Source organism: Schistocerca piceifrons, chromosome 7 (genome assembly GCF_021461385.2).
Source record: "Schistocerca piceifrons isolate TAMUIC-IGC-003096 chromosome 7, iqSchPice1.1, whole genome shotgun sequence".
NCBI lineage: Eukaryota > Metazoa > Arthropoda > Insecta > Orthoptera > Acrididae > Schistocerca > Schistocerca piceifrons.
This window is the reverse complement of record NC_060144.1, coordinates 20122901-20148426: the sequence shown is the minus strand read 5'-3', so window position 1 is coordinate 20148426 and position 25526 is coordinate 20122901. Positions and strand designations below refer to the sequence as shown.

At 38.4% G+C, this 25526-nt stretch overlaps 1 protein-coding gene across 1 annotated transcript in view; it reads left to right on the top strand.

Annotated features, from left to right (window-relative positions):
• The window catches only part of LOC124805236 (probable basic-leucine zipper transcription factor Q), an 88607-nt gene that overhangs the window by 17997 nt on the left and 45084 nt on the right, over positions 1-25526 (top strand). The window contains exon 4 of the mRNA XM_047265741.1: positions 24270-24479. Coding sequence (XP_047121697.1) covers positions 24270-24479 — 210 coding nt within the window. The remainder of the gene's footprint in view (positions 1-24269; positions 24480-25526) is intronic.

Genomic DNA, 25526 nt, shown 5'->3' with positions numbered 1-25526 from the left:
CCTTTCAAAGCATTCAGTTTTCACGAAAATCAAACCTGGTGCAATGTTAAATGCAGTGGTGGAGAATATTACAACAGAAACAAGTCAATTGAACAAAGACGCTCACATTGTGATTGTTGGTGATGGCAACGACGTAAACAAAAACGAAAGCAAGACAGCCCTGCGATGCTTCCGTAACATATTACCAAAACTATTTCAAACGAACATTGTCATCACAAACGTGCCAGTGCGGCATGATTTACCACTGTGGTCGTGTGTAAACAAAGAGATTCGACACAACAATTCTGAGCTAAAGGAACTGTGTGATAAATTTAGCCATGTACATTTGATAGACTTAGTAAGATGAGTCGTGATGAACGCACAAAACACGGATTCCACTTAAACAGGAAAGGGAAGGCCAAGCTAGTTTCCCACATAAGCAAACTGTGCGAGAAAGACAGTGTGGAGAAAGCTCCAATTGGTCTGGGCTACAACCACGAGACTTTTTTAGAATAATGGACCATAATAATAGTTTTCAGGGATGTATTTAGGATATGAAGCAAAGAAAACCCAGGCTGTGAAATAAGTGATCAGTCATTGCAGGCAGTTCTAAAAAACCAGTGTATGCAAAATGTAACTCAAGCAATTTTGATTCATGCAAGATGGTAAATAAACAAGAAGGGATAACACCCTTAAAGTTAATGCACTTAAATGTGCAATATCTCAGAAACAAACTAGAAATTCTACAAATATTCATAGAGAAACACTTGCCACATGTACTAGTAATGACAGAACATGGGCTAAAATGCAGTGAAATAATATATTATAAATTAGAAGGTTGCATACTAACAAATTGTTATTGTAGGCAAAACCATAAAGGTGGTGGTGTGGCGGTTTATGTTAATAAGGATATAGAAGCTAACAAAATTTCCTTTTTGAACACCACACCAAAGAAGGATCAATTGAAATGACAGGTATTGTACTCCACAGTAATGATCTTAAGTTACCAAAGCATAAAATGATTGGAGTACCGGTATATAGGCTACCAAATGCTGATGTAATGTTGTTTATGGATAAATTTAGTAGTGTTGTTGGCCAGGCCGGTTCTAATGACCTTACTATATTAGGTGACTTTAATATAGATGAAAACTCGAATAGTATAGTAAACTTCAAACGCAGTTATGTACTGACCTCATACAATCTTGTAAATAATGTTAACTCTGACACCAGAGTGACGGACACATGTTCCACTAGAATAGGTTATGCTATAATCAACAAAGATGTTACAGATAAGGTAAATTACAGTAACTTAGATTTTCTTTATTCTGACCATTTCTGTCAGGTGATAGAATACAAAAATTCAGTTGTGCCTAAAATAACAAAAATTGTGCTACAGAAACGAATGCTGAAGACCTCAAATATTAATGCTCTTAAAGACAAACTAGCGAATGAGAAATGGTATTCTGTGTACCAGGTAAAAGGGTCGGATGAGAAATGGAATGAATTCTACTCAATCCTACTGCATCATTATGAATATAGTTGTCCAGTCAGAGAAATCCAGAAGGTAATTAAACACTGTCAAAATGGAAGTAATCCTAGACTAAAACTCTCAACAAATCTGATTAGGCTCAGGCAGCAAGTACACGATATAAACCAGTTACTACTATGCAGGTTTTCAAGGAAAAATACAATAGGGCCAAGAAAACTTTTAAAACTGAAATTGTTAACCTAAGGAAGCAGATTAACAGCAAAACAATAGAACAGTCTCACAACATAAGCAAAGCATCTTGACAAATACCGAAAAGGTCCCAACAAGATGAACATGGAACCACTCAGTGTAAGACATGATGGTAACATTATAAAAAACCCAGATACTATATGTAATATTTTTAATAACTACTACATTTCTGGTGAACAATCAACCCATATTATAGATTCACAGATAGAGACCCGATGCCATCTCACCCGGTGTACCAAATTTGAATTTGTGGAAGTGAATGAGCAGGAGGTTCGCAGGGCACTGTACATGCTGAAGAAAAAATTTTCATTTGGATAGGATGGCGTATCTAGTGCTATTACTAAAGTGTGCCTAAAAGAAATCTATAAACCTCTTACTCACCTGATTAATTGTAGTATTAGAGAGAACATGTATCCAACGGTTCTAGAAATGAGTGTAGTGAAACCAGTGTATGAAAAGGGAAGTAAGGAAGATGTCTTCAACTATAGACCAATATCATTAATTCCCACTTTTAGTAAGATATTCAAAAGCATTATCCTTTCTCAGCTAAGTGCCTTTTTCACAAAACATAAACTGCTTGTAGATTCGCAACATGGCTTCAGAAAAGTGCTAAGTACAACCACAGCAATTACACAGTTCATCCAGGTAGTTTACTGTCTGTTGGACCAGAAGATGCAGACTGCAGGTATATTTTTGGACCTGACTAGAGCATTTGATACGGTAAACCATTGGGTACTTCTTAAAAAGCTAAAATCTTATAGTATTGGGGATCGAGCCATGAATCTTCTAACCATGTACCTGCTGAATCGTAAGCAAAGCACTAAATTGTCCAACAAACTAGATAAAAAAATCATGAACTCCCAGTCCACCAGTGAACCTGTATTACAAGGTGTACCACAGGACTCAATCCTTGGACCCTTCCTTTTATATGTTAACGGCATTGCACAACCCATTAACTCCCATATTGTAAGCTGTGCATATGACATGCCACTCTTATTCTATGGGAGTGCATGTAATGAGCTAGAATCTCTTGCTACTAGTGGTGTAACAGAAGTAACAAAATACTTCAATGATCAGGGACTCAAGGTGAATGTCACCAAATCTCAACTACTGACATTTAAGACAGGCAGTTCTCACCACAATAATATGAATAGTGTGTGTAATATCTCTGCAACAGAAAATGGTAACTGTAAATTCCTGGGTGTGTATGTAGATGAAAATTTGCGGTGGACGTACCACATTAATTTCGTATGTGGAAAAGTCAGTAGGGCCATATATCTCCTCAGCCAGCTCGCAGAGATAGTTCCTAGCCAAGCACTGAAATTAGTATATTATGGAACATTTTACCCCTTTCTCAATTACAGAATTGAACTATGGGGCTGTGCAGTTAATGTACATTTAAAAAGAATACTACTACTACAGAAAAGAGCAATAAGACATATACATGGGATGGAACATAGAGATTCATGTCGTGAAGTGAAGTGTTTGTGCAGCACAAATATCTGACAATATGTTCTCTGTACATCTTCAAAATAGTTGTATTTTTTATAAGTCAACCAACAGAAGCTATCAAGGACAGTGATGTACATGATCACAACACTAGAACGAAGTGTAACTATTTCCGTAACAGAACAACGTTAAAAATCACTGATACAAGTCCATATATCAGTGGTTTGATTTGGTATAACAAGCTACCAAACTCTCTAGGAACGTACAAGGGAATTGTTTTTAAAACAAAATTAAAACGTTTTCTAATAGAAAAATGTTTATATTCTTTCAACGAATTTTAAGATAGTGATTGTAACATGAGGCATTAGCATATCAGTTGTAATTTGATAAATGTAAAAAATGGACATAAAAAGCAACAGCTACAGAATATAGTGTATTTTATAGGTGTAAATATAACCATAGTATTAAGTCTGACGTTTGCAAAAGCTATCATTACGATGGCTCCACGCAAAGAAAATGTAAATAAAAATAAATAAATAAATAAAAGATTTCTGGTAGGTCTTGTATCTTTATCTATTTGATCCTCTGCTTTCAGTAGTTCATCTCTCAAGGTAATCATTCATCTTCTACTGTATTCCTTTCCCCCATTCTAGTCAATCGTTGCCCAATACTCACCCTGAAACTCTCAACAACCTCTCACCATACAGTGGAAATGCTGAGTTGGAAGATAGGCACAACAAAAGACTGTCCGCAGTCTCAGGCAACTGTAGCCACTGAGTGGCTACAGTTGCCTATCTGTGACTCAGCATCTCCGCTATATAGTGAGTGGCAACTTTCCTTTTCATAATATTGTTACATTCCATCCGTCATTTTCTGTGTTTGGGTTCAACAACCTCTGGTTCTTTTGCCCTCAGGTGCTCAGCATTTGTTTGCTGGGTATGGGCGTGATGACCCCAGGGATCCTGAACTGGGTACTAGTAAGCACTGCAACTCCTGTTACTGTAAGCTCTGGGCATGCTTCAGAGATCACTTCAGGATATGGCAGTGTATCATTGTGTGCCAGAGGGAATGGGAATCTTGGCTTCGCCACCTGGATCGTGAGGATGGTTAAAAAAACTTCAGTCTCAGGGTGTGCTGCGTGCCTATGAGATACATGGCTGTTGGGGTGCGACAGTCATTAGTGGGCAACCTCTGGAGAAACTGATGCACCTCAGGCAAGTGGGGCTCTATGTGAGGGGACACTTATTTCACCTGCCACTTGTGGGACTGAGACGGAAGCATCGAACTCAAACTCATCAACTCTCGGCATCATGGCATGCACCAAATTCATATTATTGAGGAAAAAGACCTTGTTTCACAAAGCGCCTAGCATCCAGCGCACGTTGGTCTATCGATTACTCATATGATTTTGAATGCATCCCTGTTGGTTTCTGAACATTTTTTTATCAAATTCTAAGTTGATTTCTGAATGAATCGTAAATTGATTTTTGAATGCGTGCGTAGTGTACGTGATGTCTCTGCCAGGGGAATCCCTGTCGCATCTAGAAAAATACTTTCCTGCAGACAAAAGGGGACGGGTCTATACGAGCTGAGCGAATAAAGCCGAAAGGCTGAATGACAATCGCTGTAAACTGTTCCTGGTTGACTGGGTTTGCAAATCATCAGCGTTGTTATAATTACTAGCGAATTCCATCGATTCAGGCTACCAGAGTGGAAATAAACGACTAACAGGAATAACAGGCAACTAAGATTACGTGTTGTCTTCTCCGTGTATCCAAGAAAATGAAATTTTGACAGAAAATGTTTGACCAGACCGGTACACTACAGTCCCCGGCTAGCAGCCGCTAAAGTTCTATTCTGGGAGTAGCGCGGAAAAAGCGTTGCACGAGCTCTTAATAATCCGTAACCGGAGAACAAATGCGGGATAACTAAACCGGTGATTGTGGCAGGGTTAGTAAAGTTAACCAGAGAAAAATTTTGACACTGGCAGGAATAGTTACAGAATTAGTGATGACAAGATTGTTTGTTAGAACGAGGAAGGAGAACAAACGGAGACTGTCACAAATTACGGAAGTATATGACGATTCCAAATTTATATAAAAATTACATACTACTATTTTTCGATCTCATGCTTCTGAAGCTAGAGAGTATGAATGAAATATGAAATTATTTCCTAACATAAAACTTTTTGCTTGTAGTAGGCCTAATGGGGTTTTGATATTGGTGCTTCCTGAATTATATTCTGTCGTGTTATAAAAATGACCATTTGTGCCAAAACAGTCTCGCTTATTTGGTGTGTGTAACAACTGCTGCAATATTAGGCAGGCCCATTTCGTTTTATCTAGCAGGCAGTGACAAAATACACGTAATCAGATCGAGAAACCACACCAGTCTTGGGTACTATTTGTATTAACAGGTTTTCTGATATTAGACAACGACATTTCGTTATTTCATGTAGCAAAACGTTGACGAACTTTGACGGCGTAATAGATTATTTCCCAGAAAGGAAAGTACGCGATATAAAGCTGCGGCAAGATTAGAGAGGAAAAAAAAGGTAGGACTTAAGGATTGAAGAAATGTGCACTGTCTTGCTTGTCTCTTGTCTTTACTCATTTTATGTATCCTATATATAATTTTATGTCACACAGAACAGCAAGTTATTAGCTAATAGGCAGTTAAGACTGCAAATTTTCTGAAGAGTTCTTGTTCTGCCGGTCACAAATAATCCCACCCAGTATTTGAATTCCACAGAGCGAAATACGGTGACGTGCCGTAGAAGAATGCTGTATGAAGAGGCGTGATATTGCACTTCGACACGCTTAAGACCAAATAACGTGTCTTACGTTGCCTCGATCATATATGTTTTATGTATCAGACACTTCAGAAAGACGTGCGCTACAATATTCCTACCTCAAACGCTCGAGGGATGGGGAGCGCCACTATCTAATATTGGCCCGGTTAGGAAATATCGTAGATCCGGACCTGGTGCACAGAGCAGTCTGAGTTCTAGTGGGGAGGTGGTAGTCTCTACGTGACCTGTGTTTACGTTAAGTGATTTTGGTGTTTCCTCTTCGTTTATTGCTCTCACGTCAAACGAAAACAAAACGGATTTCTGTGGTCGGGAGCTATCAAGTGAATTAAAATACATACTCATAATTACGGAAGGCTAAAATAAGTTATTAGTTTCAGATTTTGTTTTGTTTCCACCTTTCTGACAGTCAAGCGTTAATCGCCTTGCAGAACAATGAAGTTATCTTTGTTGGTTTGTTAAAGAAATTTGACTTTAATTAATTTTTTCTGCTGAGGCAGTCAATTTATTTGAAACGAAGTGTTTAATTCCACACTATTCCCTAGTTTCAACTGTTCGCTACATTTCAAGTGCACGTTTTCATCGTCTAGCAAGTATGGCATTATGCCATAATAAAGAACCAATTATGAGATAATACAGTACTGGTACATCTGAATCTGGACATACGAATGTGCACTTTAAGCCGAATTATGCATTTTAGTAGGGTTCACAAAATTCCCATGCTCTTGGAGTATCCTCTAACGCAGGGCTTCCCACCCTTTTCAGCTGGCGAACCCGTTCTTCAGTCGAAAATCCATGGCGGACCCCTAGTCAGTCAAGAGCACAGTAACTTTAAATTTCAGAGCGAAACCCATGGGAACTGAAAACTTCTTAATGCAAGTGCCATGTTCCCAATGACCCCCCCCTCCCCCGAAGTATCAATAGTCTTTGGTTTAGAGATGAATGAAAACAACGTGAAATTAACGATCCAATTTGAATTCCCACTTTATCCAGATACTTACTAGTGGATTTACTCCCTTTGTTCAACACACTATAGCCTGATTAAAATTACTTGGTAATTGAAATTTCACACGATGGAGCTGTCTTCCTCCAAGTGCAATGAACGTCACATCCAAACTGTTTGCTGTTGACAAGCTGCCGCTTATGATCTGTTCACTTCCACTATTTGGCTACTGTTGTGTAAGGAGCATGCATATTTCGTAACAGTGGTGTGTGTGTGTGTGTGTGTGTGTGTGTGTGTGTGTGTGTGTGTGTGTGTGGTTTTTCATGAAATCCGAAGAAAAATGTTCAAATGTATGTAAAGTCTTCCTTTGGTCGTCCTTCCTCCTCATTCGTTTCAACTGGAAACTTCCCTTGTTGTGAAGGCGATAGAGAAACTGCACCCTGCTTCAATGATCCTGACTTCATTCACCGATCCATCTTAGGAGTAATAAACTGATCAAAAATCGACTTATGAAACAGGTACTGCACTGACAAAGCAAGTTTAACATTTAATGATGCCTGGGGCCGCATACATGCCAGCGAGCACTGTGGCTGGTCGACAAAGCTCGTTCTGCGCATGCGTAAAAGGTTTCAGCGCATCTAGCGTCGTGAGCCGGCGCACAAACGACCCCCGTATGGTTGCGAAACAGTCGATCAGAGAAGCCGCATCCTCCGGCACTAAACTGTATATGCGTTCTCACTTAGGTACCGCAAAGGCTGCTTGGGGATACGACCTGAAGTAAAAGTACACACGTTTTTCACACGAAAAAAAGTAGTTATGAATTTGATTTCCACATTTTTATTCAATAATTTTACTCATCATTTTACACGATTTGGTGAAAGGTGGCCGCGGACCCCCCTAGAAAGAGCCGGCAGACCCCTAAGCGGTCCGCGGACCACAGGTTGGGAAGGCCTGCTCTAACGTCTTGTTTCTTTTATGACATAATGTAAGATCTTTTAATGTTTTACACGTCCGTACGTAGGAGCTTCCTGCGTCGTCGTAGCTGCGCAAGCACGGCGACGCTTGTCATCTGGCGTAACTGCTGAAACGAATATAACGTCGCGGGAAAATATTCCGAATGGTTGTTTGAAAAGCGTTACTTTCAAGTAAAGTAAATTTCCTTTTACACAAGATGAACTCTGTGCGCCAATGTCCTATGAATTTCTTAAAACAGAGCGTTTGACTCTCATTCAAAATTCAAATCTTTGAGAACGACCATTTAGAATATTTTCGAGCCCAGAAGGTCAGACATTTATGTCGTTTTTAAAAAACTTACTGGCACATTTCTGTGATGTAACTTGAAGTGAAAAACGCGCAAAAAAGATCAGCATTACGTGTGAAAGCCTAGCTTCTCTTGCAGCTTAATAACCTTAGAGGCCAATATTATAGAGTACGTGAAAGCTTTTCTTTTCTTTTAGCAACACTATGTATATTAATTTAAACCATTACCTTTCCCGATTTGTTTGTTCGCGCTGCTTAACAGTGATGTTGCTATTGGCTGACTACATCACATGTCCTATGCTCTGAATATCGGCTGGCGAGATCGCTTGACATGAGCTACGACCGGCTTACAAAAGCGCATTGCAATCTCGATTTCAATTGTACAGAAAGTAACATGTGGTGTTTGGTGGAATTTGAATTTATACTTTCGTAATACGAAATATGCAGTGTAATGTTGCTGCACATCAGACATCTTTCCAAAACGTGTTTTTCCCCCTGAGTTTAGTTTTCTAAAGTGCCTGGGAACCACTGAAAGGATTGATAAGTTTTACAGTTCCGAGGAAAAGTATACTGTTACTTAACAAGGAAAAAGTGTATTTTCATCCGGGAGAAAGTGTATTTTTAACAGGGAAATCCGGGAATTTTTTTTTCGTCATCCACGTATACCCCCTGGTCAGGAAATAAAAGAAGTCAAGCAGATCCCGTATGCAGAAGTCAAAAAAGAAAATAATGTGACAAAACCCCCTGCCTTTGCCACTTCGTATGCTTCCACAGTTCAGAAGCCTGTTCCAAAGATTATGCCTTGTTACTAACAATGTACCACCAACACCTACAGCTACAGAAGTAGTGTTGAGAAGGCACCCCAAAAGCCCCCTTTGCCTACTGTCCTCGAAGGGAAAGAGAGCAAAGGAGGTCACAACATATGCGTCAAAAGCTGTCCCAGGCACCATTGGACATCATTCTGGTACGTCTGACTGATGAGGATATCACGGATTTCGATGCCTTGTCACAAGATTTAAGCAGTCCCACCTCTCCCCCTTGATGTACAAGTGTCTCACCGCCCAAGTGCAAGGGCAGAGGTAAATGAAAACCACACTGCTGAAATGGCTCCCATATTCCAGTGGCATATGAATAGATATGGGACTCATCTGCAGGAAATGAGACTCCTTGTACAGGGCTGACTGTTTTGCCTCTGTCTCCAAGAGACTAATTTTAAACAGACTGACGTGCCTGTTCTTGGAGTCTATCACTTCTATAGAAAAAACCATCATACTGGTGACAGGATGAAAGATGGGGTAGCAAATTCATCAAAGACACATTCCACTCCTCACATGTGCCCTTAACCACAACATTACAAGCAATCCCTGCTCGGATAGTGGTGCATATTGCTGTCACGGTGTGCTTTGTGTACTACTGACTCATGAGATAATTGACAGTGAGGTCCTCACACATCTTCTTGGTAATCTAACCCATCCCTCTCTCCTTTTGGGGACTTTAGTTCACACAGTGCGCCATGGGGTTCTAACACCACTTCCCCAATGGCTCGGATCATTGAGTATCTAACATGGGTTACAGACATCATGTTGATGAATGTGGGTCAAGCTACACAACTCACCACTGCTATGGGTTCATCTAATGCCGTAGACCTCTCCTCCTGTTTGCCAGTCCTTGCACGTAGTGCTGAATGGGGAGTGGACGACCTTTACAGTAGTAGCTATACCCTATCTGGATCTATCTGCCTGATGAAGCATATCCCAAAAGGAAGCCACTGAGATAGTTGTTCAAAATGCTAACAGGATATTTTGCAGGCAGTTGGCTGATTTTGAGGAGTGTGACAGTGTGGGACTGGGAGTATCACATTGCATCCACTTTTGATAGCTTTTTCAGAAATATTTGAAAAGGTTGTGTTGAAGTGCCTGTAGTAAGACACATTTTTGGCATAAATTAAAGAACATAATGTAGAAACCTCTTCAAGGAAATGGGTATTCTAACCACTGTTTCTGAGTGTAATTATTCCTTAATGAAATTTGTTGTAAGTAATATGTCTCTGTTTCTAACCAATAGCTCAATACATAGTATCAGTACTAGGAATACGGACAATCTACTCAAAAACCTAAAATAACTTACCTTGGTTCAAAAAGAGGTTCAATAGTCAGAAACATGTATTTTCAATAAAGTAAAAATGTCTGTTGGATTTCAGTTTTGACAGCACTTGGTCACAGTAATCAAGATTAGGTATTTTGTGTATGATAAATTTATGAAAAGTGCATAACTGTGTTTCATTCTGACAGTGTATTAATTCTGTAAATATTTGCAGTTCGAGTTTACATTAATGAATTCACATATTTTGACAATCTCCTGAAATATGATCATGGAAGTGAGTAATATATTCAAATGTTTTATGTTTCTTATTTTATATTTTCTGAGGGTGAGAATCATCTCATTTTTGGATCTGTGGAACAAAAACTGAATCTAATCTAATCCTGCTGACGAGTCCATCCTGAAGTCAATGGGAACACCTAGGAGGCAGAGTGTCCCTTGGTGGAGTCATGAGTGTTGGTCTGCTGTCAGAGACAAGAGGCAGCTGTGTAGAGAATTAATTGGTGCTCTACAGATGCGAATCTTGCAATCTTTGAAATGGCGTGGGCAAAAGTGAGGAAAATAATTTGAGAAAATAAACAGAGGCCTTTGCAAAAGTTCCCGCTCCATCAGTTGGTCCACATATGCAGATAAATTATGGGAAACCATCAGGAGCATCTGAAGGCAGAACTCATGACTACCAGTAGTACAGTGGCTCAATCACATAAGACCATTACAGCCAATTCTAGCCATCTGTTGTCATCAGGAGGCACAGGAGAGGGTTGGTTTTTATTTTTGTTCCACCAACACTGAGGAATATAACCAGTCTTTCACTCTGTGGGTGTTGGTTCTTCATTGTCAGTAGCTTGTGATATTACACCCAATCATGACCTGATAATGTTCAGCATGTTGAGACAGTTGGATCTGTGGTTGAAGGATATCCTCCTCCAGCTTTTTAATTAAATTTGAGTGACAGGAGATTTTCCCAACTTGTGGAAAGCATCTATTTTAATCACGATTTTAAAACAAAGGAAGGATTGGACCAACCCCATTAGTTATCGTAGAATTAGTCTAACAAGCAGCATAGGAAAGACAAGGGAGTATATGGTCAACTGGTGCCTAGAGTGGGTTCTTCAAACCAAGCCCCTACTTAGTCGGTCCCAGTGCAGGTTCAGGAGATATCACTCCCCAGTAAATAACCTAACCCTGCTCAAAGCAGCAATTCATAAAACTTGCTTCTGTAAGCAACACCTTATTGATGTCTTCTTTGATTTGAAAAAGGCCTGCAATACTATCTGGAGGCATAACATTTTATTGTAGCTCTATAAGTGAGTGCTCCATGGGCCTCTACCCACTATGACACATTCTTTCAGCTCGGACAGGTATTTCAGATAAAAGTCAGGGAATGCTCTGTCCGACCATTGTAAGCAGGAGAATGGTGTGCCTCAAGAGAGTGTTCTAAGTGCCATGGCAATCGGCATTGTGATAAACAGTATTACGCCCACACTACAGTGTGAACAACTTCTCCATCTTTAGTGCATCCTCCAACCTGGTAATGGCTACTCAGTAATTGCATTTGATGATCATGTGGTTGGAGGAATGGTCTAACACCACAGTTTTAAATTCTCATTGGAGAAAACTATTTATGTTGATTTTAATCACTCCCAGTCTCTTTTTAAGTGTACCTGTTTTAAAACAGGGGGTACCGTTCTCACTTTTAAGGAAAAGGTGCAACATCTTGGCCTCGTGTGGTGAGGTCATGTGGCTGCCACATCTTAAAGAACTGAAACTGAGATGTCTCTAGGCTTTAAACATCTTTCAATGTGTCAGTCATAGCTCTTGGGAAGCTGACTGGTATGTGTGCTCCAACTATATAAGGTCTCCATGTGATCCCGGCTTGAATATGGATGCCAGGTTTATGGATCTCATCACAAGGGTATTAGGATGTCAACAGGGGCTTATTGCATGGGTCCAGTTGCTAGCCTGTTTGCAAAGGCTGGTAAGCCTCTACTGTCTATTCAACACCTGCTCCAAGCACACAAGGGTTTGTCCATTCCAAAAATTGCAAGTGTCCATCTTCATTCCACAGCCACCATTGGAGTGGCTGTTACCTCACATTCCATGGGCAATAATGCCATTTGGAATCCATGCAAGGAAGAGCATTGAGTTACTACGGGTGGAGGGGGAGGGGGGGTGGGGGAAGTATTATGGTCCAGAGTCAGGAATGGAGTAAGAGATCCCCCTAGCATCTAAAGAGGTCCAGGTGACTTTTTGAATTGACTGCTTACAGAAAGAATGTACCCCACACTATATTTTCAAAACTTAAATTTAATAAGATTTTACATTGCCAAACATTTTTATAAACATTTACACAGCTGAGTCCAGGCAGGGGGATTTTATTGGCTGCTCTGTCGTGTTGCCCAACATTGCCCTCAGGATGGGATTCCCAGAGTAGTTTTCAGTTTATCATGTGGAATTGTTTGCTATACTGAGGGCACTGGACCAGATGAGGGAGCAACATGGCATGAAATTCCTCATCTGCTCAGATTCCCTTTGTGTCCTCCTCACTGTTGGTCATATGTACCCAGGAAATCAGATTATGCAAGAAGTGCAGGATACGCTCCTTCTCTTGCAACAGCAAGACAAGGAAATCATCATCCAGGGCACACAGGGATTCAGGGAAATGAGCTCACGGATGGGGCTGCCAAGGAGGCTTGCTCCCTTCCATCTTCTGCTTGCTGTGGGTTCCCCGACAGGCTGGCTGAAAGTGAAGAATAATAAGCCATGCTCTGTGCAGGCGTGACATACCTCTTTCCGACCAAGATAAGCTGAAGAACTATCCTTGCACAGCTTACAGTGGACACTACCCATTGGTGTACGGCTTTCTTTTACTTTGCGAGGACACAGCAGTGTGTAAAATATGTGAGAGACACCTATAGATACAACATATTTTTATTGAGTGTGTTTTATATAACGATGTGAGGGCTGATCTGGGTCTCCTAACTGCCCTCTATTTTAACCGATAATGAATTGAGTATGATTTGTGTGTTAACATTTCGTGTATGTACAGAATTCTTCCCAAAACATTGAGTGTGTGATTTTGTGTCACAGAGTGGCTTGGCTTGGTCACCCATTATTTCTAAGTAGGTAGCCATTCAGTCACCTGCCCCCTTTTTAACCCTGTTTGTATTGTGGTTTTATCCTTGACTTTATCTAGTTATTTTGTTGTTTTTCTTCTGACTCTTATTGAGAGCCTTGCTAATGCTCACCTTATCAGCTTGGTCTTTTCAATTATTGTGTGTGAATGCAACTGCGTTTTCAATTTATTATTAGTTTTTAATAGATTTTCATCAAGCTCGTCTGTATATCATTCGGGAAAAAATGCAGATTAACTTGCTGTTTAGCACTCTCACCCACAACTCTTCAAAATCTGAAACCTATGATGTCTCCAGATCTCTTCCGCACATACAACCTTTTTTCATTATTCCTAAACCAGATGTCACCGATGATTAAATTATGATCTGTGCAAAGCTCTACCGGTCGGCTTCCTCTTCCATTCGTTTCTGCCAGACTGTATTCACCTACTATTTTTCCTTCTCTTCCTTTTCCTTGCTGCGATTTTTATCTTAATTTTATTGTAACTTTATGTGAATGTAATAACACACATACATAGACTCAAAGGAAAAATAAGCGCTATACACGCTTGATATGTTGCTATATCAACCTATCTTACAGATATATTTTATTTTTATATAAACTCTTAGATGTTAAGCACTGTTCTTTTTTTTAAAGCACACACAGTAAACATTGTATTTTACTTGCTCCGCACCTTTCAACATCCCCCCTTAAAATACAGTGTTTGTTTTTACTGTCTCTAAATCACAAGCTTCACAAATTTAGGTATCACACAGTTATGGTAATTGTTTCATAATAGCATTTCTAAATTTCTCAAACTCTGATCTTTGTAGAGCTTTGGTCAGTATGTCTGTTAATTGTTCTTCCGTATTACAATATTTTATCTCGAACAAACCTTCTCTGTATTGTTCGCTAACATAGTGAAATTTTACATCTATATGTTTGCCTCGTCTAACCAACTGTGCTTATTTGATCATTTGGATAGCACTTTGATTGTCTACATGAAGAATAATTTTCACTTTTCTTCTGGTAAACTCTTGTATTAGGGTATTGATGTGTTTTATTTCTTTGGTGCATTCTGCTGCTGAAATGTATCCTGCTTCAGTTGATGAAGTAGCTGTCACACTTTGTTTCTTGGAACACCAACTAATGGGAGCACCGTTATAAAGAACTATGTATGCACTTGTACTTTTTCTGTTGCTTAAATCTTGTGCATAATCGCCATCACAATAAACATTTAGATGAATACTGTCATCTTCTTCACTTTCTTTTTTCTTATAGAAAAGACCATAATTCTTGGAACCTTGTAGATGTCTAAGAGCTCTTTTTCCATTTTTGTAATCCCTTTTCTTGGGGTCTTCTGTGAAGCCGCTCCCATTATTTCATGTAAATCCAACATCTGGTCTGGATTTACATGACAAATGAAGAAGGCTTCCTATGGCTTCATGATATGCAAATTCAATGTGTTTGTTTTCTTGATTTTCTTCATTTGTCTTTCCCTGTGGAACTAATGGAGTCTTCATGGCCTTACAGTCAGTCTCATTGAATTTTTCTAGTACTTTCTTTGCATACTGTTCTTGATGTAAAAATATTCCATCCTCTGTCTTCATTATTTGTATCCCTAAGTACATATGGTGAGCAGAAGATTGAATCTAACAACAGATACCACATTCATTAAGGGAGCAATATTTTACAATTCTCTGCCAAACAACCTGAAACAGCTTTCTGTTAGAATTTTTAAAAATGAGTTAAAAATGGGTTATATTGAAGTGCCCATACAACATGGTGTTGACATGATTTGACCTCAGGGATGCTATGTTAAATATACTTAAATGATCTTTTACTTAATAGCATGTAATCTATATATATATATGGTGTATCAATAATCTAAATGTAATTACTGTAACATTGCCCATGCATGTTAAATGCATGTTTTGAGCTGTAAGATAAATAAATAAATACACACATCTGGATTTTGTACCATAACCATTTCAAATTTCTTCAGTATATTTTCAATTTTCTCCAGGTCTTTTCCTATTATGATTCCATCATCAACATGTATAGCCATGTACATTTCTTCAGTTGCATCTTTAAATATGCACTGATCTGATTTCAACTGAATTAGTCCTTCTGATTTTCGGAAATCTGTCAAAGTTTTACCCCATTTGGATGGGGTTTGTTCAAATACATACAGAGCTTTCATCAAAACACAGATTTTTCCAGCTTCTTTGTATTCTTCAGGTATCTTCATACAAATTTCTTCACCCAGTTTCTCATAGAGTAATGCTGTTTTGACATCAAACACTCTTATATGGAAATTTCTCTGCTGGCAGTGCAAACAACAGTCTCAATGAACATATATCTACTGTTGTTATTGTTGTGGTCTTCAGTCCTGAGGCTGATTTGATGCAGCTCTCCATGCTACTCTATCCTGTGCAAGCTTCTTCATCTTCCAGTACCTACTGCAACCTACATCCTTCTGAATCTGCTTAGTGTATTCATCTCTTGGTCTCCCTCTACGATTTTCACCCTCCACACTGCCCTCCAATACTAAACTGGTGATCCCTTGATGCCTCAGGACATGTCCTACGAACTGATCCCTTCTTCTAGTCAAGTTGTGCCACAAGCTCCTCTTCTCCCCAATACTATTCAATACCTCCACATTAGTTATGTGATCTACCCACCTAATCTTCAGCATTCTTCTGTAGCACCATATTTCGAAAGCTTCTATTCTCTTCTTGTCCAAACTATTTACCGTCCATGTTTCACTTCCATCCATGGATACACTCCATACAAATACTTTTAGAAACTACTTCCTGACACTTAAACCTGTACTTGATGTTAACAAATTTTTCTTCTTCAGAAATGCTTTCCTTGCCTTTGCCAGTCTAAATTTTATATCCTCTCTACTTCGACCATCATCAGTTATTTTGCTCCCCAAATAGCAAAACTCCTTTACTACTTTAAGTGTCTCATTTCCTAATCTAATTCCCTCAGCATCACCCGACTTAATTCGACTACATTCCATTATCCTTGTTTTGCTTTTGTTGATGTTCGTCTTATATCTGCCTTTCAAGATACTGTCCATTCCGTTCAACTGCTCTTCCAAGTCCTTTACTGTCTCTGACAGAATTACAATGTCATCGGTGAACCTCAAAGTTTTTATTTCTTCTCCATGGATTTTAATACCTATCCGAATTTTTCTTTTGTTTCCTTTACTGCTTGCTCAATATGAAGACTGAATAACATCGGGGAGAGGCTACAACCCTGTCTCACTCCCTTCCCAACCACTGCTTCCCTTTCATGCCCCTCGACTCTTATAACTGCCATCTGATTTCTGTACAAATTGTAAATAGCTTTTTGCTCCCTGTATTTTACACCTGCCACCTTCAGAATTTGAAAGAGAGTATTCCAGTCAACATTGTCAAAAGCTTTCTCTAAGTCTACAAATGCTAGGAACGTAGGTTTGCCTTTCCTTAATCTGGCTTCTAAGATAAGCCGTAGGGTCAGTATTGCCTCACGTGTTCCAACATTTCTACGGAATCCAAACTGATCTTCGCCGAGGTTGACTTCTACCAGTTTTTCCATTCGCCTGTAAAGAATTCGTGTTAGTATTTTGCAGCCGTGACTTATTAAACTGATAGTTCAGTAATTTTCACATCTGTCAACACCTGCTTTCTTTCGGATTGGAATTATTATATTCTTCTTGAAGTCTGACGGTATTTCGCCTGTCTCATACAAATAGCTAACCAGATGGTAGAGTTTTGTGAGGACTGGCTCTCCCAAGGCTGTCAGTAGTTCTAATGGAATGTTGTATACTCCCGGAGCTTTGTTGCGACTCTGGTCTTTCAGCGCTCTGTCAAACTCTTCACGCAGTATCGTATCTCCCATTTCATCTTCATCTACATCCTCTTCCATTTCCATAATATTGTCCTCAAGTACATCACCCTTGTATAGACACTCTACATACTCCTTCCACCTTTCTGCTTTTCCTTCTTTGCTTAGAACTGGGTTTTCATCTGAGCTCTTGATATTCATACAAGGTGTCTTTAATTTTCCTGTAGGCAGTATCTATCTTACCCCTAGTGAGATAAGCCTCTACATCCATACATTTGTCCTCTAGCCATCCCTGCTTAGCCATTTTGCACTTCATGTCGATCTCATTTTTGAGACGTTTGTATTCCTTTTTGCCTGCTTCATTTACTGCATTTTTATATTTTCTCCTTTCATCAATTAAATTCAATATTTCTTCTGTTACCCAAGGATTTCTACCAGCCCTCGTCTTTTTACCTACTTGATCGTCGGCTGCCTTCACCACTTCATCCCTCAAAGCTACCCATTCTTCTTCTACTGTATTTGTTTCCCCCATTCTTGCCAATTGTTCCCTTATGCTCTCCCTGAAACACTGTACAACCTCTGGTTTTTTCAGTTTATCCAGGTCCCATCTCCTTAAATTCCCACCTTTTTGCAGTTTCTTCAGTTTTAATCTACAGTTCATAACCAATAGATTGTGGTCAGAGATCAGGTCTGCACCTGGAAATGTCTTACAATTTAAAACCCGGTTCCTAAATCTCTGTCTTACCATTATATAATCTATCTGATACCTTTTAGTATCTCCAGGATTCTTCCAGGTATACAACCTTCTTTTATGATTCTTGAACCAAGTGTTAGCTATGATTAATTTATGCTCTGTGCAAAATTCCACCAGGCGGCTTCCTCTTTCGTTTCCTACCCCCCCATCCATATTCACCTACTATGTTTCCTTCTCTCCCTTTTCCTACTGACGAATTCCAGTCCCCCATGACTATTAAATTTTCATCTCCCTTCACTATCTGAATAATTTCTTTTATTTCATCATACATTTCTTCGTCATCTGCAGAGCTAGTAGGCATATAAACATGTACTACTGTGGTAGACGTGGCCTTCGTATCTATCTTTGCCACAATAATGCGTTCACTATGCTGTTTGTAGTAGCTTACCCGCATTTAACCCTGTAGTCTCCTGACCAGAAGTCTTGTTCCTCCTGCCACCGAACTTCACTAATTCCCACTACATCTAACTTTAACCTATCCATTTCTCTTTTTAAATTTTCTAACCTACCTGCCCGGTTAAGGGATCTGACATTCCACGCTCCGATCCGTAGAACGGCAGTTTTCTTTCTTCTGATAACGACATCCTCTTGTGTAGTCCCCACCCGGAGATCCGAATGGGGGACTATTTTACATCCGGAATGTTTTACCCAAGAGGACGCCATCATCATTTTTACCCAAGAGGACGCCATCATCATTTAATCATACAGTAAAGCTGCATGCCCTCGGGAAAAATTACGGCCGTAGTGTCCCCTTGCTTTCAGCCATTCGCAGTACCAGCACAGCAAGGCTGTTTTGGTTAGTGTTACACGGCCAGATCAGTCAATCATTCAGACTGTTGCCCCTGCAACTACTGAAAAAACTGCTGCCCCTCTTCAGGAACCACACGTTTGTCTGGCCTCTCAACAGATACCCCTCTGTTGTGGTTGCACCTACGGCACGGCTGTCTGTATCGCTGAGGCACGCAAGTCTCCCCACCAACGGCAAGGTCCATGGTTCATGGGGGGGATATATCTACTACTGGGCTGAATAATTCCTTGAAATCTATATCCTTTTCTTGTTGACAACCTTTGATAACTAGTCTGGCCTTATATTGTCCATCATCTTTGACTTTAAAGATCCATTTGCTTGTTAAGATTTCTTTCCCATTTGCTTCCTCTGGACTAACCAACTTCCATGTTTCATTCTGTTGAAGAGATCTCTTTTCTTCTTCAATTGCTTTTAACCAATTTTCTTTGTCTGGACCACTCATACATTCTTCATAGGTAAGTAAAGCTGTTTCATAATCATCATATTTTACAGGTTTTTTTTTTTCAAACTAGTTCTTTTCCTAAGGTTGTAGTTTCTTGTCTCTTCATTGCATGTTATTACTTCTTGATTTTCTTCTCCTTGATTTTCATGGTCTTCTATTTCATTTTCTTGATTGCTAGTAGCATTTGGTAGTTCACCATTAACAAGATTTTTCTGTAGAGTTTCTTTTGTCACTTTCTGCTCAAATTCAACATCTCTTGACACAGCAATATTTCTTCTTTCTGCATCAAACAGTCTGTAGCCATTTGGTGCATAACCAACAAAAATGTATGCATTACTTCTTACATCTTGTTTCTTCAAATAGACTTAATTTTTGGCAAAAACTGTTGATCCAAAAATTTGAAGTCTTGACAGATCTGGTCTTTTCTCAAACCACTTCTCTGCAGGTAGTTGTGCTTCTATTGATTAAGTATGTAGCTGTGAGCACTGCCTCTCTTCATAGCTCTTTCTTTAGTTTGCTATCGAATATCATAGCTCTTGCCTTGTTCATTATTGCCAGATTTAGTCTCTCTGCTTTCCCATTGAACTGAGGGCTATAAGGAATACTATAGTCTAGCACAATTCCTTTTCCTTCACACCAGTTCTTAAACTCACGGCTGGTGTATTCACCACCTTTATCACATCTTATTTTTGACACTTTTGTATTGAACTTATTTTCACTTTCTAACACATTTTCTTGTGAATCTTTCAGCTTCTGACTTATATCTTAACAAGTAGGTTACACAGAAATGAGTGAAATCATCTAACATTGTCATGTAGTACCTATATCCATTAAATGTTGGGGGTTCTATCTCTCCAAAAATATCAGTATGTATGATTTCAAGAGGTCTTGTTGCTCTTTCTCTCACAGTAGAAAATGGTTTTCTTGTTAATTTAGCTCTCACACAAGCTTCGCACAATTGTTCTGCTGAGCATAAACTATTAGGAACTCCTTCACACATTCTCTTGATCTTTGAAGTACAGCTTATGCCTGGATGACCTATTGTCTTATGCCATTCTTGTTTTTCTTCTTGTGTCAGTAGTGATTGCATTCCTGATTTAATGTTCACTTTATACAACCCATTTCTTGCTTTTTGTCCTTCCAAAACAGGTATTTCACCTTTATAGATTTGAACAGCATGTTTAGTAAATACATCTGTACAATCTTTTTCAGTGATTGCATTTACAGACATTAGATTTCTGCTCAGTTTAGGAACATACATAACATCTTTTAGAACAGTTATCCCCTACAGAGTTTCCTGTTGCAACTATTTTCATTGATCCACCTTGTTTGGCAACTTTTACAATACTACCATACTGTCTCACATTTGTTAACTTGTCCACTTCACTACACAAATGTCCTGTACATGCACTATAAACAACCATGAACATGTCTTCTTTCTCATTGTTTTCTTGTGGAATCTTTCCTTTGTTAAATTCATATGCAATATGTGCAGTGTCTTCCATCTTCTTTTGTTCATCATTGTCTTGTTTCTTGTTTTCTTGAGTGACTAGATCTTCTTCTATGTCTTCAAAAGTGCAAAAGATATTCTTTTGCTGTCTTTTTTCTTAAAATAACAATCTTCTTCTTTGTGGTTAGTCTTTTGCAATGAGGACAGGGCTTGAAAGATCTCAATTTTGGTTTTTGAATTTTATTTTTATTTTTAAAGTAACACTCTTCTTCTTTTTTGTTATTCCTCTTGCATATAGAACAGTGTTCTTTTTTCTTAGGCTTCTTGCATTCTCTTGCAAAATGCCCACGACCACCACAAGTTTTACAAATTATATCTTTTATTTTATTTTTGTTATACCCAACATCAAAGGCAATACTCTCTTCTTGATTATTGTTTTTCAGTCATTCCTCTTCTCTTATAAGCCTTGCAATTAGATTTTCCGTAGTCTTCTCACCACTGGGTGACAAATCCCATGCTGGAGAAAAGTGTTTGTATTCTTCTGGCAAAATAGACAATATCTTGGGTACGATAATCTTTTCTGACTGGAGACAATTCAGTTCAAATACTATATTCTGTAGTGCACTTGTATTACTAGTTATGTGTCTGGTTTTATCGTACTTGAAACTATAAAATTCTGAAAGCAACTGCTGAGTTCTTTGAGACGCATCTCTTTTATAAATTGCTTTAAGTTTATCATACACTGCCTTGGAAGTTTCAGAACACAGTATCAATTGTTCTCATTATAAAATGTTTTGCCTTGCTACCCATTTTCTGTCATTTTTTCTGTTTTTCTAAAGTTTAGCAATTTTACAGTATTACAGTTCCATCCACAATATCACACAGGTCTTGCATTTAAAATAATATTCTAATTTCGACATCCCACAAATGGAATGTACTACTATCTTTAAGCACTTGTATATCACAAAATTCTTTGTTTTCTTGAAACATCTTTAACTGTTTTTCTTCCTTATTCATGCCTTCTAGTTTTTAGCTTTTCTATTTTCTTATTGCCCTGGGCCCATAACCTGCTGTGATTTTTATCTTAATTTTATTGTAACTTTATGTGAATGTAATAACACACATACATAGACACAAAGTAGTAAAAAAAAAAAAAAAAAAAAAAAAAAAAAACACTATACACACTTGATATGTTGCTAAGTCAACCTGCATTACAGATATATTTTATTTTTATATAAACTCTTAGATGTTGAGCATTATTCTATTCTCTTTTTAAAAGCACACACAGTAAACATTGTATTTCACTTGCTCCGCACCTTACAGCATTCTTACTGTTGAATGTAAGTCCACCGTCAAATATAAATTTTCATCTCCCTTAACAATCTGTATAATTTCTTTTATCTCATTGTACATTTCTTCAGTCTCTTCATCTGCGAAGCTAGTTGGTGTATAAAATTGTACTGCTTGGTGGGTGTGGACTTCTTGTCTGTCTTGGCTACAATGTTGCAATCACTGCTCTTCATAGTAAGTAACCCACATTCCTGTTTTCTTATTTATTATTAAACCTACTTCTCCATTACCCCTATTTGGTTTTGTATTTGTAAGCCTGTAGCAGAAGTCCTGTTCCTCCTGCAGTCAAACTTCACTAATTCCAACTATTTATAACATCACCCTATCCATTTCCCTTTTGAAATATTCTAATCCACCTGCACGATTAAGGGAACTAACATTCCACACTCCTACCTGTAGAATGCCAGTTTTGTTTCTCCTGATGACTACATCGTCCTGAGTAGTCCCCACCCGGAAATCTGAATGGGGGACTATTTTACCTCCAGAATATTTTACTGAAGAGGTAACCATCATCGTTTAACCATACAGTAGAGCTGCATGTCCTTGGAAAAAATTGTGGCTGTAGTTTGCCCTTGCTTTCAGTCATTCACAGACCAGCAAAGCAAACCCATTTTGATTTATGTTATGATCCCAGATCAGTCAATCATCTAGGCTGTTGCCCATGCAACTACTGAAAATGTTGCTGCTGCTCTTCGGAAACCACACATTTGTCTGGTCTCTCAACTGTTATGGTTCAAACCTAGTGTATCGCTGAGGCATGCAAGCCACCCCACCAGCAACAAGGTCCATGATTCGTTGGCATTGGGGTGAGGGGGGGGGGGGGGGGGGAGATATGTTTTTGGTGCAATTGTATGACATTTTTATTTCTTATATATATATTGTCCGAGAGCTATTTCCTTGGAGTTGGTGACACTAAATTCATCAACAATCTGCAGCTTCCTTAATACTGGTGCAGCCTTGATACTAATTGCTTGTTCGTATTTACTAAAAACACCACCACCAGTAATGTGAATACTTTTAAGTTCGCACTCCTGTCTCATTGACCTAGTATGTAATCAGTTTTATTGAGCCATTGTAGACACTGACTGTTGATGCCACAAACAAAAATCAGAAAATGATTCCCCATGTAATGCTTTACCATCACCTATCGGTGTTTATTTACCAACTTCTATGCAAGGTTGTGAATTACACTTCTTTCCCTAATGAAAACTTGAAAATGCTTGTGAAAGTTGTCCTCCTTTGTTAGTTGTACCTTTGTTATGAGTGTTCCTCCTGTTTTCAAAGTGTGATTGACTGCTGATAACATATTTAATTAGGAAGTAGCTATGTTATGAAACTGATCTCTCATTAATGAATTGGATGAAGAGCTAATGCTAGAAATTTTAAGGACAAACATCAAATTTTATTCTTTGTAGAGTAACTACTTCATGCCTTGTATGAGAATCCTACCAGGAAGTTACTTCATTGGATGCTAATGAATGTACAGAAAGTTTGGAACTCATGTTTTGGTTCTGTTTGGCTATCTAACTTAATCTTAAAATATTCCTATGTTCTCTAAATCTTGTCTTATCACATTAATACAGTTCTGCCACCATTATACAGAATACTATGAGCTGTTAGCAACCAAGTATTTGGATGATGTGGTAGCTTTCATACGCACTGTAACATGTTAAGTTCTAACTAGATACTACAGTTAAATATTGCATAAACAATAACAAACATCAGTTAATATAAAAAAGACACCAACATTGCAGTAGGTATATTGAAAGAGTGGGTTTGGGTTTCTTTGTTGCTTGGTACTCTTTAATCTGAAATTATCAAGCATTAAATAAAATAAGAACTCACCAGTGATGGTACAGAAATTCGAAGCACATTTAAGTAAGGGAATGAGAAAGGGTTATTATGCCCTTTGCTTAGTATTGTAGTACATACAGTGATTAATTTCTGGCCTTCTACATTTTTGTTAAAATAATTTTTTATTTGTTCTAATTTATTTTTCAATGCAGGCTTAAGACTTACCATAAGGAAATGTAATCTGGAATTTTTGGTAAAAATAGCATGAAAAATTAGCAGCCTGTTCCAGCAGCTGTCATCTTCAAAGTGTGTTGAAAAATCTAGTTACAGTAATAATATTATTAGTGACTTACCAATCTGAAAATTTTATGCATTTATTCAAAGGCTATTGGTCTTGAGAAGATCAATTCAACAATGAATTGTGATTGTGTGTCTAACACAGAACTGGAAACCTTGGCCAGATTTGGATAGCCCAGACCAGTCTGCGGCTTTGAAGACCACTAACAAAGAAAAATGTGCATGCCCACTACCTAATCCATTTGCTGAACTCAGTGTTGAAGAACAAAATCTTGCCATACACATAAGTGAAATGGGTTTTCCTTTACCACGTACAGCAAGAGCTTGTCAACTCGTGGGAAGTGATGACAAGAAGGTGAGTAGATGGAAAAGTTAATAGCAAATAAGTATCATAATGAATACAGACTTTACTGGTAATAAAACATTGTTCCCTAATTCATTTGTTTAGTAGGATAGCTATATGTAATTATATATATATTTCCTGTCCTTTTTGTTAGAGTACTGATATGAATTAAAGTGTTAAATCTTCAGCATTGTTATATTTTTAGCAAAAAATTGTTACTGAAACTGATCTCAAAAGAAATGATAGACTGATGGAACAAGGAAGTTGTTTATCTGTGTTGATGAGTTCAAACACTACAAGCAGCATGTTATCATTAATGGTTTGAATTAGATTGAGTAAGCTTTGTCCGTTATAATTAGACAGCAATTTGTTACACTCATAGGACTTGGGGTTCACTCCACAACAGGTCTTTGGCTTTTACTGTACATTCTATATTTTCATACAGTGTGTGCACATTCAAACATAAGTTGAGCAGAAGTGGTCTGTGTGATCTTGTGGCATAAATGCCATCTTCATGAGAGCATCTGAAAAATATATTTACAAATCAAATCAGTTAGTGCTAATATCTGCACGACATTATCAGAATATGGTATTTTTGTTTCTTCAAGCACTTGTGTAAATTTGTGAGCCTTTAGTGGCACGTATTATATACAGGTGACCTTTGCCATGACAATTTCATCAATTTTCATTGCCTGGGATCCTTTTCAGGCTGGCAGTGAACGTTGTACCAATTTACAGCACAAGCTCTTTTTGTGCTATTTACAATTTCCTGTGGGCTGCAAGCACAATTTGTAGCATACTTGTGGGCTTGCAGTCATTTTCACTTGCCAACGTGCCACATAGACAGTCTAACATAAATGTTCAGAGACTCTTAACTAGTGACATGTGTGCTGTAGTAGTCTTACATGTGGGGTTTTATGTATTTTAGTTTGTTGCTCTTGAGTTGTTTCAGCTCAGTGTAACTGTTTTATTTTTATAATCAGCATTTCTGCGGATCACATTATATTGTTAACAAATTTTGCATAATGACATGATGAGAATCAGAAATAAATATAAATA